Source organism: Gymnoscopelus microlampas (assembly GCF_963454915.1).
Source record: "Gymnoscopelus microlampas genome assembly, chromosome: 13".
NCBI classification, from domain to species: Eukaryota; Metazoa; Chordata; class Actinopteri; order Myctophiformes; family Myctophidae; genus Gymnoscopelus; species Gymnoscopelus microlampas.
The window spans coordinates 15,098,592-15,117,070 of record NC_139950.1 but is presented as its reverse complement, the minus strand read 5'-3'; the positions used below and the strand labels follow the sequence as shown (position 1 = coordinate 15,117,070).

The window sequence follows — 18,479 nt, the reverse complement described above, 5'->3', positions numbered from 1 at the left end:
TTTTTTTCAAGATTTTTCAAAAATAGCAGATCTACAAGCTCATAGCGCGGCACTCGGTGCCGCGCTATGAGCTTGTATATCTGCTATTTTTGAATAGCCAAATAAATCTTAAAATGACACAGATGCGTCCCCGGTCTTAATGGGTTAACAAGCTCGTTGACGTGCAAAGCAAGAAAAATACAACGGAAACTAAAGTCTGGGGTTAAAAATAACATGGAACTACTGTAGCGGACACAAATAACTATCGGAGATGGTGGAATAGTTTGTCTGGCTACGCGAGGCTATGGCTTTGGTATCTGTTGTCGCTTTGTTAGCAGCCACAAACGTTGGGTGTAGCTTTGTACTGTATCTTCATGTCGCTGGCTTCCATTGAAAATGAATGGTAGAGGACTGTAGCTTTGTACTGTATCTGCCAATGTGGATGCAGCATCACAGGCAATACATGTGACATGTTCCCATTTGGCCCGTCAAAGATAGACCGCAGTTATGAATCTAGTGCCGGCACATACACACACACACAGTGTGATCTAACGCTTGGACATACACACACACACACACACACACACACACACACACACACACACACACACACACACACACACACACACACACACACACACACACACACACACACACACACACACACACACACACACACACAGTGTGATCTAATGCCTGGACATACACACAACACACACACACACAGTGTGATCTAATGCCTGCACATACACACAACACACACACACACAGTGTGATCAAATGCCTGGACATACACGCAACACACACACACGCACAGTGTGATCAAATGCCTGCACATACACACAACACACACACAGTGTGAACACAGTAATGGTGCAGTGGGAAACAGGACGTAAAATTGGACACTGAAGACTGCTATGTGCATGAGTCATGCACGCGCGCGCGCGTGTGTGTGTGAGTGTGTGTGTGCGCGCGCACTTGTATTACTAGACTTGTGAGGGCCAAATGTCCCCAAAGGTAGAGTAGAATTTGAGAAATAGATATTGTGTTGTGAGGAAGATAAATGGTTGTTTTATGGTTAGAAAAACATATCTTTACATTTAGATTACAATTAGAAAAGGATTCAGGTATGGGGTTAGGATTACGATTAGGCATTTAGAGGTTATAGTTTAGAGTTAAGTCTGATTTATACTTAAGTTGCATTCTGGTGTCGCAAATAGCCAATGACAAAAATGACAGGAGTTTGAAGATCTTGCTATTTTCAGCTGCATGGTTAGGGTACAAAAAAGAAACCAAAAAGAACTGTACAAAAAGAACTGTACAAAATGTTGACATCCTCACAAGTACAGTAATACAAATGTACGTGTGTGTGTGTGTGTGTGTGTGTAATGAAGACAGCCCAGCTGAGATACTGTGGGAAAATAAGAAAGTGAAAAATATTTCCACACACTAGACCTTTGCAATCTTCACTATAATGAGCTTTCGGTCTGTTCGACCTTCAAACAGACCGAAAGCTCAAAAAAGAAAAGTTCCTCTTTATACAGGACGTGACTATGCTTAATGCTGCGTTCACACTGGCAAATACAAAAGAAGACAAAAAGTACTAAAGTACCATCCAAAGAACCCTGTGCAAACGGTATTCATAAAATCGCAGGCCTAAAAATGTTAACGTCCTCACAAGTACAGTAATGCAAACGTACGTGTGTGTGTGTGTGTGTGTGCGCGCGCACACAACGGTGCGCGCGCTTTCTGCAGCAAAGCGGTGGAGAGCAGCGGTCTAATCTGTATTCATGCCGGAGGGCGATTAGCTTTTAAGTTGATGGTGTTGAGTTGGCTGCTGACGCCATTCTGCACTTGTCCACTGTTGGAGTGTGTCATTTATAAACACTGGGAGGAGGATGAGTCTTATCACCGCCGGCACTGTAGCACTGCACTACAGTACCACCACGCAGATACCACAGACGGCGGTACTGTAGAGCGAGGTTCTTCAACAGGGGGGTCCTGGACCCTTAGGAGGTCCTCAGAGTTACCACATGGGGTCCGCTAAAATCTTTGTGTGATGGGGAACGTTAGCCGAAAATAGCCGATCTACAAGCTCATATATCGGGCTTGTATATCGGCTATTTTCTGAGAGTTGCTGTTGAGGGAAAAAGAGCAGACGAAGAACAGGGCCAACGGTCAATTTGACTAAATATTGAGGGTTTAAAAGGTTAACTATCTGAAAATACACATTAGCATGAATCCAACTACCTATGAAAAGTTGAATGTGCAACACAATTTTATACAATATGTAGGGGGGGGGGGTCCCTGCTTCATCTCTCTCTCAGCTAAGGGGTCCTTGGCCTGAAAAACGACCCCTGCTGTAGAGGAAGAGTCCGTCTGTAATTACTGTGACATCCATTAACTCCAGAAGGAGTTCCACTTTGAGCCCACTTTGTGGTGGGTTGTGAGGATACTGCAAGTGGGCTCCCAAATAATTAGCAAAAACGCTAAGATTCGAATGATAATTATAACATTGTGTTGCTGTCGGGCAGAAACCTCTTATCTCCATATTCTAACTTTTTGTGTTTTTTTGTGTAAATTAACGCCCTACTTGATCATACTACAGCGTCACACAAGAGCAGCAGATCGACAAGCTCGAAGCGCGTTATGAGCTTTTTCCAAGTGGGCCCGGCTCCAGAAAAGGTTGAGAAATCACTGCTTTATATCATGAGTTGTGTCAAAAATGATCTAATATGTGTCAAAACTATGCCTGCAATTAGTCTATAGACATTTACTGCCCCAATAGCAAGAATCACTCTAGTCAATATATAGTCAATAAATGTATCAAGACACGCCACTTTGATGGATTGCATTTCTTTTTTAATCAATACTTTTAATTTGTATGTCATCACGTCGACGGTTGTTTGGCAACCACCTAGCCAATTACAGCTTGACCAACGCACCTGACCATCCCTCTGGGTTATGGGATCTATCACTAATGAGTCTTGTAGCTGGAAAGCATACAGTACTGTCTGGCTGAACAGAAATGGAAGCACATGTTAACCCATTCAATCTGGGAACGCATCTCTGTCTTTGGCTATTCAAAAAATATATATTTTTTTAAATCGTGACAATTTGTGCAAATCTTTGAATATATGTTTTTTTAAAGCGAACATTTATAACTAAAATCTTTGCTTCTGGGGGGTCCCTGGAACAAAATATTTTACAAATGCTCGCTTTAAATATATATATATAAGATATAAAGACTCTTTGGTATGACCCGAGTCACCCGATCCCAGGGAATCGAACCCCAAACCTCCCGATCTCAGAGCGGACACTCTAGCCACGGTTTACTTGGTCTGCTGCTTGTGAGAATTCCACAGTTTGTGACCGTGTGTCTTTTTAGCCCGTGGCGCAAAAAAAAAAGTACTCAAACGTTATACTGCAATTCAGTGCCAGACTTATTTCTGGCTGTGTTGTCCCAGTGCCAGAGCCAAAAAATCATTGTAAAAAAAAAAGTGCTCAGGAGGATTTTTTTTTATTTTTTTGTTATGACGTCTTAGACGTCACGTGGCGCTCAGGGCTTAACAATGGCGATAAAAACGGACGTCTTAGACGTCATGTGGCACTGAATGAGTTAAGAGTATGTATGCTTACTGTAAATAAAACATGACTTACGTAAAAAAGTAGAAAGAACCATTGGAACACTAATTGAATGAAAGTACCAAGGTCACTCCAGAATGTCCTTGTCTCTCATCTCCCTGTTGGCTCCCAAGCTCTGCAATGACCTCACCCTGGCACTCAGCACTGAAAGCTCACCATTTTACACCGCAGTCCGAAAACTCACGTTGTCACACTCTAGCTCAGTGATTCTTAACCTTCAAAGAACCCCCCCCCGTTTGATATGCATTATTCCACCGACCCCCATTTTTACTGCAAAATCCTCAGTATTGATTTAACTCTGAGACTGTACAAATTGAACGTACTGTAGTAACTGAGAAAGCTGGGCTGGGGCTCTAGATTGCTGGCTTCCACCCAACGTGCAATGCAATCCTACAAACAATGTTCCTCCCGGCAATAGTAATCAAATCAATATAACACAAATGATAGCACTGGGGCCAGTCTGAAAACACACATTTTTAATTTAGCTTTTAACCCATTAATTCATTAATTAAGGCCTGAGGTTCCGATTCTATAATGTCTTCTAAACTTATGTTGTTTTATCAATGGTTCTCAAACTTTTTCATGTCAAGGACCTCCAAGATTTAATGTATTTGGCCACCGACCCCCATCTGAAAATGGTTTGTTCCAGGGACCCCCCAGAAGCAAAGATTTTAGTTAAAAATGGTTACTTAAAAAATATATATATATTAAAAGATTTGATTTGCACAAATTTTCACGATTTTTAAAAAACATTGCAGATATACAAGCTCATAGCGCGGCACTCTGTGCCGCGCTATGAGCTTGTATAATTGCTATTTTTGAATAGCCAAAGTATAAAATAATGGTTTAAGTGGTTACACAGATGCGTTCCCGGTTTTTATGGGTTAACTACCATCTTATGAGATGTATTGCTCAGCACCTTGATGTTGCTGCTGTTTTTGTCGTTGTTTTGATCAGTTTTAGATTTGTCTGTATCGTTTTTAATCTGTTTAGATTTTTTTGCTGTATTGTACAGTACTCTGAGCTGCATTTCTATGCATGAAAAGTGCTATAGATATAAAGCTCACTATCATTCATGTACATTTGCGCATACGTGACTTTTGTCCTCTGCATACACCCATCATCCTATTAGGAGCAGTGAGAGCTATTAAATACAGTACCCAGGGAGCAGTTAGAAGTTAAGTGCCTTGCTCAAGGGGACACTTTGACACATAGACGAGGCCGGCGGAGCGTTGAACCGGGGAACTTCTGTTTCCCCAGACGGCCTCTTTACCCACTCAGCTATGGCCGGCCGCCCCTTGGAAATAAGCAGAGAATGATGTACAGTCTGCCCCCCCCCCCCCCGAGTGTGTGTGTGCTATGATGTATCGACCTGAATGCTGTGGAATCTTAAAAAGTCTGCACAACTAGAACAATGCCAACAAGATGTAGAACTTTGCTGCTAGCCGAGCAGAAACCTTCTTATGTCGATAATTAATCTTTTAATTCATTGTTTTTTTTCCCATAAATGAATGCCCTATTCCAATGATTCTCAACCCCCCCCCTCCCCCCATAACTCAGAGATTGTGGGAACCAAATGGACCCGTGAGGCGGGTCCATTTGGTTCCCTTTGTACACTCTCAGGGTTACAAACTTGTAAGGGTCCATTTGGAACCCCCTCAAGGAACCTTGAAGGTCTCTGGACCACACTTTTAGAACCACTGCTGTATTCTATATACTTCGTTGTATGCGTAATGCCTAATAAACATACTAATAATGCATTATATAATCATTGTGAATGTGTACACTATCATCAGTAGTAATCTTGGCCTTTGGCTCTGTAGTTGGTCTGCTCTTTTTTTCCCTCTACACCAAACCTCTTTGCCGAAAATAGCCAATCTACAAGCTCACAACGTTGTGTGCTTGTAGATCGGCCATTTTCCGCGAATGTTCCCCTCAGAATAGTGATGCAAGGGTTCAAGTGCAAGGTTAATGTAAAAATCACACCCAGTGTGAAGTGAGTGGTGCTATTTATGAGCAAAGTTTTAAGTTAATTTCATCATGTGTCTCGCTAGCCAATCACAGCACATCCTGCAAAGATAAGTATTCAGACCCTTTGCTGTGACACTTGTATATTTGCACCGCTCGGTGCTCAAAAACAACAGTGGTCATCACAGAGATGGAAGCTCACTTCTCACACAAAAAGTTATTTCTTTGAAGTGAGTGGTGATATTTATGGGTTATTAATTTCATCATGCGTCTCGCTAGCCAATCACAGTACGTCACAGCCAATCAGCCAATCACAGTACAGCGAAAGACACATTTTCGCGTCGGAAAGAAAAACTTTCGCCACGGATGGGTCCAAAACCCACTTATAGGAGCGGCTACACCGCTCAAAAATACAACACAAAGTATATACATACATATACAAAGATATGGCAGCAACCCTGTAATAACTCTGAGGACCCCCTAGGGGGTCCCCGACCCCCTATTGAAGACCCATGGACTAGTCTACTTGGCCCTAAAGTGTGGGTGGGACCTAAAATGACATTTACCAAATGACATTTACCTTCGACTTTGAGGGCAAATCTGTAAATGTTGAGAATTCACTCAGCCATGGCAGAGAAATACGGCACTTCAGCAAATAAGCATCTGCCCTCCTCCCCTCCTCCCCCCTCCCTTCAATCACCTCTCAGATACCTCAGAGAACCTCCGTTATGGCCTTGGATGAGATTGGCTGCTCATAAATCATGTGGCTGCGAACATCTTTCTTGATAGAAGAGTCGTGCTGACCCAGATGATGAATATGCTGGCAGTGTTAAAAGCATTGCTCATTCTTTTTTTTTTTTAAGAAACAATTTTTTCTCTCTCTCTCATTGGCTTAAAACACAGGTTTTCAAAGAGCGGGTGCCAGGATTATTTCATTTATTTGTATTTCTTTCCTATATTAAAATTGCCTAGAGGGTAAAGGGTGGGTCGACCTTGGACTGTGGACGGCGGACTTCACAAACGCTAACATCCGGACTTGCGAGGCTTCACTTCACAAACACTGTTTAGGTGGTCTGCCATGAGAATAGTCACACCAGGGACCATGGCCACAGGCCACACATGGTCCCACCGCTGAACGAAAGCACTACAGAGAGTGGTGCGGACAGCGAAGGGCATCGTGGGAGACGGAGCTTCCCCCTCTCCAGGATATACACGAGAGATGATGTGTGGCTAAAAGTATCATCAGGGACATTTACCACCCCAGCCATGGTCTGTTCACACCGCTGCTGCATCCACGGCTAGGCAAGCGATACAGGAACATTAGGAGCGAGACTGCACACTCCTGAACAGTTTTGATCTGGCTGAATGAGAGCTAAGCCTGTTACCACTGCACATACTGAACAGTGTTTTAATGCACAGACTGAACTGATCTGTGTTTTAAATGGATACATTTCATGACTCTTAATTTATTATGCACATTAGACACGTTTTTAATGCAGTTTATTCTATTTCTACGCTATGATGCTCTATCTATCGTTTAACTGCATTGATGCATAATTAAGAATTTCACCCATGTTACCTGTAGTTCTGACTAGGTTTGATTCTGATTCTTGCTCCGATCTGCACCAAACATACCACAGACACTGTTCAGGGGTCCGACATGAGAATAGTCACACCAGGGGCCACATTGTACACCACAGCTTACTGCTGCCCCCGGGGAGAACACGTTTTCAAGGTGCACCGTAGCTCCAATACGCACCAAACTTTCGCACAAACACTGTTCAGGTCTGGCATGAGAATAGCCACCAAAAATGTGTAAATTTAGTGTTACAGAGGTGATTAACACTTTAAATGGCCATAACTGTGTGTATTAGATGTTTTCTCTTGTTTCATTTTTCATTGAATAATTCATGTTAAATGTACTTGTTTTTATTTACATAATGATGTTTGCTTATTATTATTTTTAACTATTTATTTTTGTATTCATCTTTTGCTTATAAGTTGAATGTTATCAAACAGAAACTGATTTCTAGAACTTTTTTTTGTGCAAAATATCAGTCAAAGCATTGGTCATCGCTGGGTCGGACAGTAGTAGATAGTAGGATTTGAATGTGTGTGTGTGTGTGTGTGTGTGCGCATGCGCACGTGTGTGCATGTTCAACCTCTCACCTCAAACTCCAGGTACTCCTGCCGTAGTTTGTATTCCTCCTGCTCACGACCTTTGACCTTCCGGTCGGGGGGCGTGGCCGTCAGGTCGGCCAGGTCCGCGGAGACGGCCCTGAAGCGACCCTCATGAGACTTCACCTGCTCCTCCTGACGAGACACCACAGAAGAACAGACAGTAGTGTATGTGTTAGTTTAGTGTTGGACCCATACAGTAATGTACCTGTGTTAGTTTAGTATTGGACCCAGACGGTAATGTACCTGTGTTAGTTTAGTATTGGACCCATACAGTAATGTACCTGTGTTAGTTTAGTATTGGACCCAGACGGTAATGTACCTGTGTTAGTTTAGTATTGGACCCAGACGGTAATGTACCTGTGTTAGTTTAGTATTGGACCCATACAGTAATGTACCTGTGTTAGTTTAGTATTGGACCCATACAGTAATGTACCTGTGTTAGTTTAGTATTGGACCCATACAGTAATGTACCTGTGTTAGTTTAGTATTGGACCCATACAGTAATGTACCTGTGTTAGTTTAGTATTGGACCCAGACAGTAATGTACCTGTGTTAGTTTAGTATTGGACCCATACAGTAATGTACCTGTGTTAGTTTAGTATTGGACCCAGACAGTAATGTACCTGTGTTAGTTTAGTATTGGACCCAGACAGTAATGTACCTGTGTTAGTTTAGTGTTAGAACCAGGCAGCAGTGGGCGGCTGAACCTCTTCTGGGAGCCAATGGCGGCAGGGAAGGGCGGCGCTGAAAACATGGCGGCCACCGCGTTAATCCTGGTGATCCACGACTGCATCTGCTCTGCGTTTCTAGATGACGAAGAACAGAGGAAGAGGAGGTGTTTAAATTTAAAGTCTCCACCCGTTGTTCAGCGATGAAGACCGTTGTCCTTCAAATCAGTGGCTCTCAAACATTTTCATGTCAAGGACGCCCCAAACTCATATTGTTGCTGTCAGGCAGAAACCTCTTATCTCTATATTTTCTCTCTGTTTTTTTTTCCTGTAATTTTTTTTTTTTTGCTGTTTTTGAATTTGAATCCTGGAAAGTAACAGTTTTGGACATATGAGGTTTCCACCCGACAGAGATGATATGAATTTGGCCGTATATTTGACATGTCAAGGACCCCCATCTGAAAGGACTTTGTGCCAGGGACCTCCATAAGAGAAGATTTTCTATAAAGAACATTATTACGCTTTTTCCAAAAATAGATCATCTACAAGCTCACAAGCTGTGAGGTGTATTTTTGAATAACCCAAGCATAAAATAGTGGTTAAACTGATTTGTATTCTATACTAACCCATTAAGACCTGAGGTCGATTCTACGAATGCCTTCTAAAGCAGTAGTTCTCAAACTTCTCAAACAGACAGACAGACAGACAGACAGACAGACAGACAGACAGACAGACAGACAGTCTTACGGGGCTTGGAACAGAAAGACTCTCCAGTCGGCGGTCCTCAGGTAGAAGACGTTTGGTCTCTTGTTGTAGTCGGCAGCTCTCATGGCCAGAGAGTGATGGATGGACACTGCATTCTTCAAGTCCTCATCGCTCACCTCCCCGTCTGCACTGCACTCCCCCTGCAACATACACGACACAATATTAACAACAAAACACCATCTGTACTGCACTGTTCACACAACACAACATACACACACACAATAGTTTCACGTAGCCAGACAATCCGCCTACTGCTTTGGAAAGCAATCACATCAGCATCCCAATATAAAGGACCTCCCTAAAGGCTTTGCATTGGTTACTGTGCTCGAATGTACTGTCATCTGCGTAATTAGCACAAATACCTTAGCTGAAACATTGTAAACGTGGACTTCTCATGGTTGTATTAACAATTAAACGTTGGTTTGTAAATACATGGTTGTCACACAATCAGCGCCTAGCGTGCTGTGCCAAAAAACATTGTTGACAGACTGGCGCTGGTAGCTCAAAAACACTGTGTGTAATACTCCTGTTATCCTGAACCACCATGGTGTGGTATATTATTTATTCTTAGCAGATACATTCCGTATATAGAATAAAGTGGTGTGGTATATAAGTAACCTTCTACAGGTATAGAACCAGGTGTTTATAGTACAGAATACAGTGGTGTGGTTTGTTGCTGTATTTACCTTCTGCAGGTAAAGGACCATGCCTTTCAGGATCCCATAGAAAGACTTCCACCCTCTCTTACCACGTGGAGCTGGGGGAAAGGAGGAATTGTGGAAAACAATTACTATACTAAGTACATTCTAGGGATGTAGTAATAACAGCTAATATTAGGGCTGTCACGATTTAAGTTGACGATTAATTGTCACTCAAATAATTGCGATTAACGATTTAATTGTGTTTGGCCATTAAACATTGGAACATATGAAGCCTTTTAGGCTTCGTAATCAAAGGTTGCACAGGGCAGCTATGACAAATAACTTAAACATACAAATAAATGATTCACATATTTAATAAATCTACCAAGCTTACAACGCATCACTTCGTGAAGCGTTGTAAGCTTGTAGATCAGCTATTTCTAAAATGTTTTAATATTTGAAAATGTGTGAACATTTTAACATGGAAACGATTATGACGATTATGCAAATATAATTGCGATTAGACGATTACGTAATAATTGTGACAGGCCTACTAATAATAATAACAATAATAGGGACAATAATAATAATAACTAGACATACTCCTCTTTCCATCGGGGTCTGCGTGGATTTTGCGAACCAGGAAGCCGTTTTTATACAGCTCAGCATCAGCCTGATGTGCAACGCCCACCAGAGGGTTTCCACCACTCACAACCCGCTTCAAGGTGTGTGAGGCGGAGTCTGTCCGTACGTCAGTCGACTCTGTCAACTCTGACTTATGATGCTCCTCCTCATCGCTACGGGAAGGGAGAGGGGACAAACTTCATGTCAGATTTCAACAGGGATTAAACATCATTGTGACACACGCACACACACAACACACAGACACAGACACTCAAAATATTGTGTGCCAGGGACCCCCCCCCCATTCAAGATTGGAGTTGTTAACATGTTTCAACAAATATTCCAAATATAAATATATCATATTTTAGAAAATAGCAGATCTACAAGCTCACAACCTGTCACAACGTGATGCGTTGTGAGCTTAAAAATAGGCTATTTTCAAATAGTCTATGCATACAGGGTAAAATAAGTGTATTAAGTGGTAAAACTTGCTGCTTCTTTTTGGGCTTGTTTTCATATACTTGGTTACTTGTTCCTCTCGCAAAATCTGGCAGCACTGGGAGAGAAATGGCTCCGGTGGGACTTGGTCAAAGACCAACATTCACTCTTTCTTGTGTTGTGTCCCTAGATGCCAGTGCGATGTGTCAGTGTGTTTCCAGCTATGCTAGCTATCACACTGGCTACTGCGGCTAACACACACGCACACACACACACACACACACACACACACACACACACACACACACACACACACACACACACACACACACACACACACACACACATCGTATACACTATACTGCTGTCATCTGTTGCTAAGTAACAGCTAGCCTTCCTAAATCCACAGAGAGGAGGGGAGGAAAGTAGCAGAACAGAGAGAGGAGAGTGAAATGCCATGGCTGAGTGTCAGCTTGTTGAGACAGGAACAGACGAAACCTATGGGGACACTCAAAGAGGGAACAATATTCAGGCTGTTTTTCCTTTGGTTGTTCTGAGGCTTAAAAGCACAAGGACACTTTTGGTAGAGGTTTGGGTTATGTACTGATCTCATCAAGATGTTAACTATAGTCCAATTAGCAAGATTCCTTGCATCGTTAGGCTGTTGATTAAGACATTGATAATCCAAAAATAGCCTGTTCATTGACTTACATTGCACGGTAAAACACAAAAAAGCTGATTCCTGCAATATATAACATAACAAAAAGACATAACAAAAAGTCAAAACAATTGTCAACTCCCTGTTGATACTATTTTGAAGATCGGTTTCCGGGTCTTCTTCCTAATAACAATAGCTAAATCAATTCTTATTTAAAAAACAATGCCGTATGGGTTTTGTGATGTTACATTGGCAGAATCAGCCTGGTTTGCATTCCTCTATGTGCTAAAATAGAGCCGTTTCACTGCACAATTTAAGTCAATGAGGAGACTATTTTTGGATAATGAATTTCTAATTAACGACGCAACGGAGCAAGACATCTCGCCAGTTGGACTAGTCACATCATAGCAACCTAACTACACAACCCCGTAAATGACGCTTTGTTACTGTTGCTTGGTTGGACAAAAAAACTCTCTCTCCATCCACTACCATTATATAAAAAGCTTTTCAGTTGCCATATTGATGTATTCAATTCATATTTTAAACTTGGCTTCAGTAAAAAGGAACATCTCGGGTACTGTATAGTTACTGGGCATAACGTGTTTTTTCTCCAAAAACCTGTATAATTTAACAAGGCAGAACAAGGTGGAATGGAGCCTGCTGGTTGGTTAGTCAGGGACCAATCAGAAGGCAGATAAAGGGTCCATTTAGCTTTAAACACTTGATCCCTAACGTCCCTATTCTAGGGGGGAACATTAGCTGTAACCAGATATAAGAGATTTGGTGTAGAGGGGGGGACAATACGGAATTAATTACCAGGTATAAAGGGTTTAAAGGGATATTTCACTTTCAAACATGTTTGGGCTCATTTCAATGTTTACGCAGCCTTCCTGGGTTTGTATAGGAAGGGGGTGTGTCTGATAAAATGAATATCTAATATCTAAATATTGAATCAAGCAACTTAAAAAGTGTCCTTGATTATTGTATGTTGTATTATAGTTTTTTTGTTTTTTTTTATAATAGCTTGCCGATTATTCAATTAATCAAAAAGTAACCAACAGAATAATCACTAAGAAGATAGTAGATAAATGCAGCAGTGTTTTGACAGCAAATTCTGATTTAGTCTTAGTCTTTTGAATAACACTCCATTTAGTTTTAGTCCTATTTTAGTCATCTGAAATTGTAAAAAGCATCAAAAGTGGCAGATCTAAAAGCTCAAAATTCAACCTTGCAGATCTGCTACTTTTGATGCTTTTGTGTGCTGCTGTAGTATGATCAAGTAGAGCATTCATTTATGAAGAAACACAAAAAGTTAAAATAGAGGTTTCTGCCCGACAGCAACGATATAGAGTATGAGTGGGATGAAGGTGTGCACACACACACACTCACACGCACGTGCGCGAACACGAGTGGAGAAGTTGACCTGTAATTACTGCCAGTACGAAATAAGAAACCGGTCTCCATGGCAACAGAGTTTTAAAATTAGGGTGTCAGGGTAGTATGGAGGGCCAGGTCATGAATAGACCATTAACACTCATGCACGCACACACAGTGCACATGTACTGTACACACACACACACACACACTACAATATGACAATACTATTTCACACACAAAAAAATATGACAATACTATTTCACACACACGCACATAAAAATATGACAATACTATTTCTCTCACACACACACACACACACACACACACACACACACACACACACACAGAGTGTAATCTTCTCTCAGGAAGGAACTTACATGGTCCACTGTAGTTTCTCATTCTTAATGGAGGCGTACAGAGCCTGGTGAGAGACGAGAGAGAGGAATTAGATTGATTAATTGAGCGTGCGTGCGCGTGCATTTGCGCCACTCACGTCCTCCCAGTGGGGGCTCCTCACTACAACAGCAGTGACCACACAGAAATGTGCGTGTGTGGGGAGGAATCAATTGGCATATCGACTAAAAAATTAAAATATTCATATATTAAATTCCAATGTGAATGCATTTATCTTGCCAATCCCAACTATGAACCAAAACAAAGGACTTCTTTCCTGCTCAACTTGACTTCACCACCGATGCAATTACCAACACAGATGCATTCTCCAGTGGTGGTAAAAGTACTCACATTTTTTACTTAAATAAAAGTATCAATACTGCAATGTAGAAATACTCTGTTACAAGTGAAAGTCCAGAAAAGCACAAAAGTATTGGCATCAAAATATTTAGTACCAAAAGTAAAAGTACCCATTGTGTAGAATGTCCCATTTCAAAGGTTTCAAAGGTATAAAATGTATACAAATCTTTTAAAGATAGCAGATCTACAAGCTCACAACGTGTCGCATCGCGACACGTTGTGAGCTTGTAAAGTTTAAATAGGGCTGAAGTGGTTAATGTACGTTTTGTAATAATAATCCAAATCTACAAAGTAACTGACTCAAGTTTTCTAATAAGTGTAGTGGAGTAAAAAGCACAATATTTGACTCTGAGATGTAAAAATAATTGAAAATAATCTCAGCCATGCGAAAGGCATGGCTGAGACTATGTTTTGCACCCTGTACGTCCGTCCGTGGTTCCGTCTGTGACCAGCTAATCTCCGGCACCATTGGCTTGATCGCAGTAAGACTGTGCACACACACTCCCTGGATGCCAGAGCAGAACCTCTGCCCCAAATTTCTCACATGGGACTGTTACAGCACCACCAGGAGGCCGTTTTTTGCAAAACACATTTTTTGACAGTACTCCTACAGATTTTGTCCAAACATCACGCAAATCGGTACACATTATCTCTATAGTCAAGCGATCAAGACAGATCCATCTGATTTTTCATATTCCATCCTGATTGGTGAATTCCAAACATTGCTGGCCCACAATAACCTACGTTACCTGGTGGAGACCTGTGCTCCGAGGAGCACCTTTTCTAGTTACCGATATTTTGAGCGATAGTTTGTCCAGAAGTCCAAAACAATCTTGAAATTCATTTGAAAATGTTTTGATTTAAGTTTCTATTTGAGAACATTTAACTTATAAGGAAACAAAATAAAAATAAACAAACTAAAACATTTTTTTTTGGATAATTAAAAAATGAAGTATATATATAAATTATTAAAGGTAAATAAAACAGATTAATTATGGTCATATCAATCTTAACCCTTTAAAGCTGCAATACATGTTTTGAAAATCTGCGTGAGTGAGTGCCCACACTTCTTCACTACACAGTGTATAACATAAAGCCTGTTTGGGAAGAGCATGAATTGTGCTTTGTCCTTCCGGCAGTACCAGTTGTCAACCAGTAGGTGTCCTACCTGACCACAAGATCTGAAGAGTAGGCATACCACGTCTACCCCCTGCAGATGTACTAGCTGTATTGTATTTACGTACCTCTACCATATACACATTGGTAATTATGTTACAGATAATTAACTATAGATCATTTTCTAAGCAATTATTCTATTGATTACCTTATCGATTCATTGAATAATCGAGAAGAGCAACAAATTGAATATATGTTTATAATCTATTAAATTGATTAGTCTAATTAACATCCTAGACAAACTCCATACTTCGTTGAACAACTATAATTTACTATAATGACATGCCCGAAAAAAATAACAAAACAAAAAAATACTATTTTGCTTATTTTATTCAAATCAATTATAATATAATAATAATCAATTAAATCAATTATTAGTTGGATAAACTGTTGGGTTGTTGTACCTTGTCCTTCTTCTTGTTCTTGCGGGCCTGGGGGTGGTTATGTGCATCCTGGGTCTTTCCCAGCAGGTCAGGGAAGGCCAGGGGCTTCAGGGAGCGAGAGCGGGGGGTTCTGGGATAGCGGAACGGGTCAGTGCCCCTGGCCTCCCGCCCCGTGCGCACCGAGCACAGTGAGCGCGAGCGCGAACGCCCACTGGTAGAGTGGATGCTGTTGACGCCAATCATTGTGACGCACCAATGGGAGACACGGGAACCCAAGAGGAGCTAAGTCAAGGTTACTCCTGTTTTTGTTGTGTTTTTCTAGAGTGTCTTTGTTTGCTTGTTTGTTTGTTTATGTGGAAAAGACCCCAAAAAGGTGAAATATGTGTATGGAGGAGATGCAAAAGTCTCCACTAATCTGTCTTTTTTAATTGATTCATTTTATGAATCGTCCTTCTCTTACATCCCCCACCCCAAAAAACTATTTGAATAATAGGCTCTCTTTTTTCCCCAGAGCACTGAGATGACAATGGCAAAATAGGACAGAGAGAGAGAGTATAACATACAACAGTACAATGGGAGATTCAGACACACATCAATAGCACACGGTACACTCCTTGATGCACTGAACCAAACACAACGCTCCACACAGAGCACAGAACTTCCACCACTATCTTCTTTAGAGACTAGACTGAGACTATCTTTACCAGCGGACACAAACAATGTACTGGTCCGGGAAGAAGAGTATATGATGGTAACTTCCAACCCAGAGTCAGGGAGACGGACCAGACACTCTGGACTTCATCCAAATCCCGCTGTCAGCTTGTATTGTCTGGTGTGAGACACAATTGCCCTGGATGCCAACACAAATTAATAACAACAGTACCCCTTACTGTGTGTGTGTGTGTGTGTGTGTGTGTGTGTGTGTGTGTGTGTGTGTGTGTGTGTGCCGATCTCCAGACCTACGCCACAAGAGCCTGAAACTCTGTATCAAGCCCTCAGCAGAAGCCCAGCGTCTGCATTATGGATCTAGCTGTGTTCATTATGAATGAGAAGAACCGGCAACCGTTTGGGAGCGTGCCAAATATCCAGCGGTGTGCACGTTTGCTTAAACAGATGAGATTTCTTGTGTGTTTTGTCACACCGTTTAGTAAAGATATCACACCGATATATAGCAATACCTGTTTGTCCTTGAGGTGCGTGCGATTATGTACTGTTATTGTGTTTGTTTATTCTGCTGCATGCAAGATCTTGCCGTCTCTGTAGCGCGTGTGAGCTGTGTTGGTATTTATTGCACTGGGTGGATCTTCGGATTCTGAGATAAGAGCTGAAACATCAAACACTGAATATTCATGGATCTTCAGTGTGTGTGTGTGTGTGTGTGTGTGTGTGTGTGTGTGTGTGTGTGTGTGTGTGTGTGTGTGTGTGTGTGTGTGTGTGTGTGTGTGTGTGTGCGAGTGTGTGTGCTACTGACAATTTGCAGTCAAATCCCTCAAAGTCACAACAGAGACACGGCACCAGTCATAACACAAAGCAACGGCTCATGTATGTGTATAGTATATACATAACGTATTATGTCATATTCATATAGGTTATTTTATACACGCTGTCCACGTCTGTACGTACACCGACCTAAAGGAACGACCAAAACATCGACCCAAGCCAAAAATGTACATCCCTCATGTCAGGGACTCCGACACGGAGGCAAACAGCCCCTCAGACAACACAGATAGACAAACAGCACAGATAGACAGACAGACAGGAGCACAGGAGCGTAAATCACCAACACGGTCTCAAATAGAGAGATCCCCGAAATGACGTCACTGGCACCAGCACCACACCAAAACAACCCCTTGACTACAGCTGAAGCAATGAATGAAACAAGACTAGATTAGGAGATAGAATAAAGCGACGGAGATGGAGAGAACGGAGAGGGAGCGATTGTTGCTCTCCCAACACAGCCAGGCGGATTTTGAAGATGAAAAGAACCAAAAAAAAACAACAAAAAAACAAAGAGAGACGAGAGAATCCCTCCTGTCTTATTTATCCTCTCTGTCTGTCCATGTTTTTTTCTCTCCTTCCTACAGTATCACGAGGGGGAAAAAGGTTGTTATCTCTCCATCTTCTTCTCTGGTTTGTATCTGGTCGTCCTCTGTGCCTCTCCTCCCTCCGACTGCGTGTTTATCACTCTCCCTTTTCACGATGTCTGTCTGCCCCCCCCCCCACCCCTCGCTCCGTCTCGTCCCCCTATCCTCAAAACTTAACCCGCAGTTTCCCTTCTTCTTTCTCCTTCCTCCTGTGTCCACCTCCTTTACCGATTCCCTCTACCAGGTGTGTGTGTGTGTGTGTGTGTGTGTGTGTGTGTGTGTGTCTGTGTGAGATATGTTCCTCTCCTGTGTTTTTCTACTCTTTTTTCACCTCCCTCAGTAGCTGGTGTCTTACAGTCACAAGCTTGAAAACAATAATGTGTTGGCAGGCATGAACAGTTTATTAAGGTTCTCTGTCTCTAGCTCTCCCTCTCTCTCTCTCTCTCTCTCTCTCATCTTCTCACTCCTCCTCCCTCTCTTTAGCTCTCTCTCCCCTGTCTCATTTTCTCACTTGCTTTTCCCTCTCTATCTCCCATCTCATTTTCTCACACTCTTTTTCCTCTCTCTTGCTCTCTCTCTCTCTCCCCCGTCTCATTTTCTCTCTCTCTTTTCCCTCTCTCTCTCTCAATGCGCATTTCTCTCTGCAGCTGTGGCCAATGGGCACGCTGTATCGGAGCTAGGTCCCTCCCCTGCTCTCCTGTCAATCAGCCAGGCTCCACAGAGCTGGACTGTAGTGTACAGAAGCCCTCATGTCATGAACACAGCAAGAAAAGCATTTCAGTTGGAAACCTCATATGTCCAAAACCGTAACTTTTTAGGATTATGTGAGCTGGTAGATCGGCTGTTTCCGCTATTTTTGTGCGCCACCATTGTAATTCTATGTGTAAAATAAGGCTTCATTGGTTAATCCGACTAGAACATTTTCACTTATGTAAGATTTTTTATTTATTTTTATAAATAAAAAAAATAAAAAAACGTATGAAATTAAATCAATATCTGCAGCCCTAGACTACAGGTACATTAGCTACAGACGGACATACAGACAGACAGACACACTGACAGATGTTTAATTTAAGATGACATTCTACAGTAGAATGAACACTGTATGAGGCTGTGCTTCAGTCTCCTGCTAGGCAGGT

General features: G+C 41.9%; 1 protein-coding gene across 2 annotated transcripts in view; it reads right to left on the bottom strand.

Annotated features, from left to right (window-relative positions):
• The window catches only part of psda (pleckstrin and Sec7 domain containing a), a 103,480-nt gene that overhangs the window by 7,598 nt on the left and 77,403 nt on the right, over positions 1-18,479 (bottom strand). For both annotated transcript variants that reach the window (XM_084076622.1, XM_084076621.1), the window contains exons 14-19: positions 13,322-13,365; positions 10,451-10,644; positions 9,893-9,963; positions 9,189-9,346; positions 8,435-8,579; positions 7,762-7,905 (exon numbers count right to left, since the gene is read on the bottom strand). In XM_084076622.1, the coding sequence (XP_083932748.1) occupies positions 7,762-7,905; positions 8,435-8,579; positions 9,189-9,346; positions 9,893-9,963; positions 10,451-10,644; positions 13,322-13,365 (756 nt within the window). The remainder of the gene's footprint in view (positions 1-7,761; positions 7,906-8,434; positions 8,580-9,188; positions 9,347-9,892; positions 9,964-10,450; positions 10,645-13,321; positions 13,366-18,479) is intronic.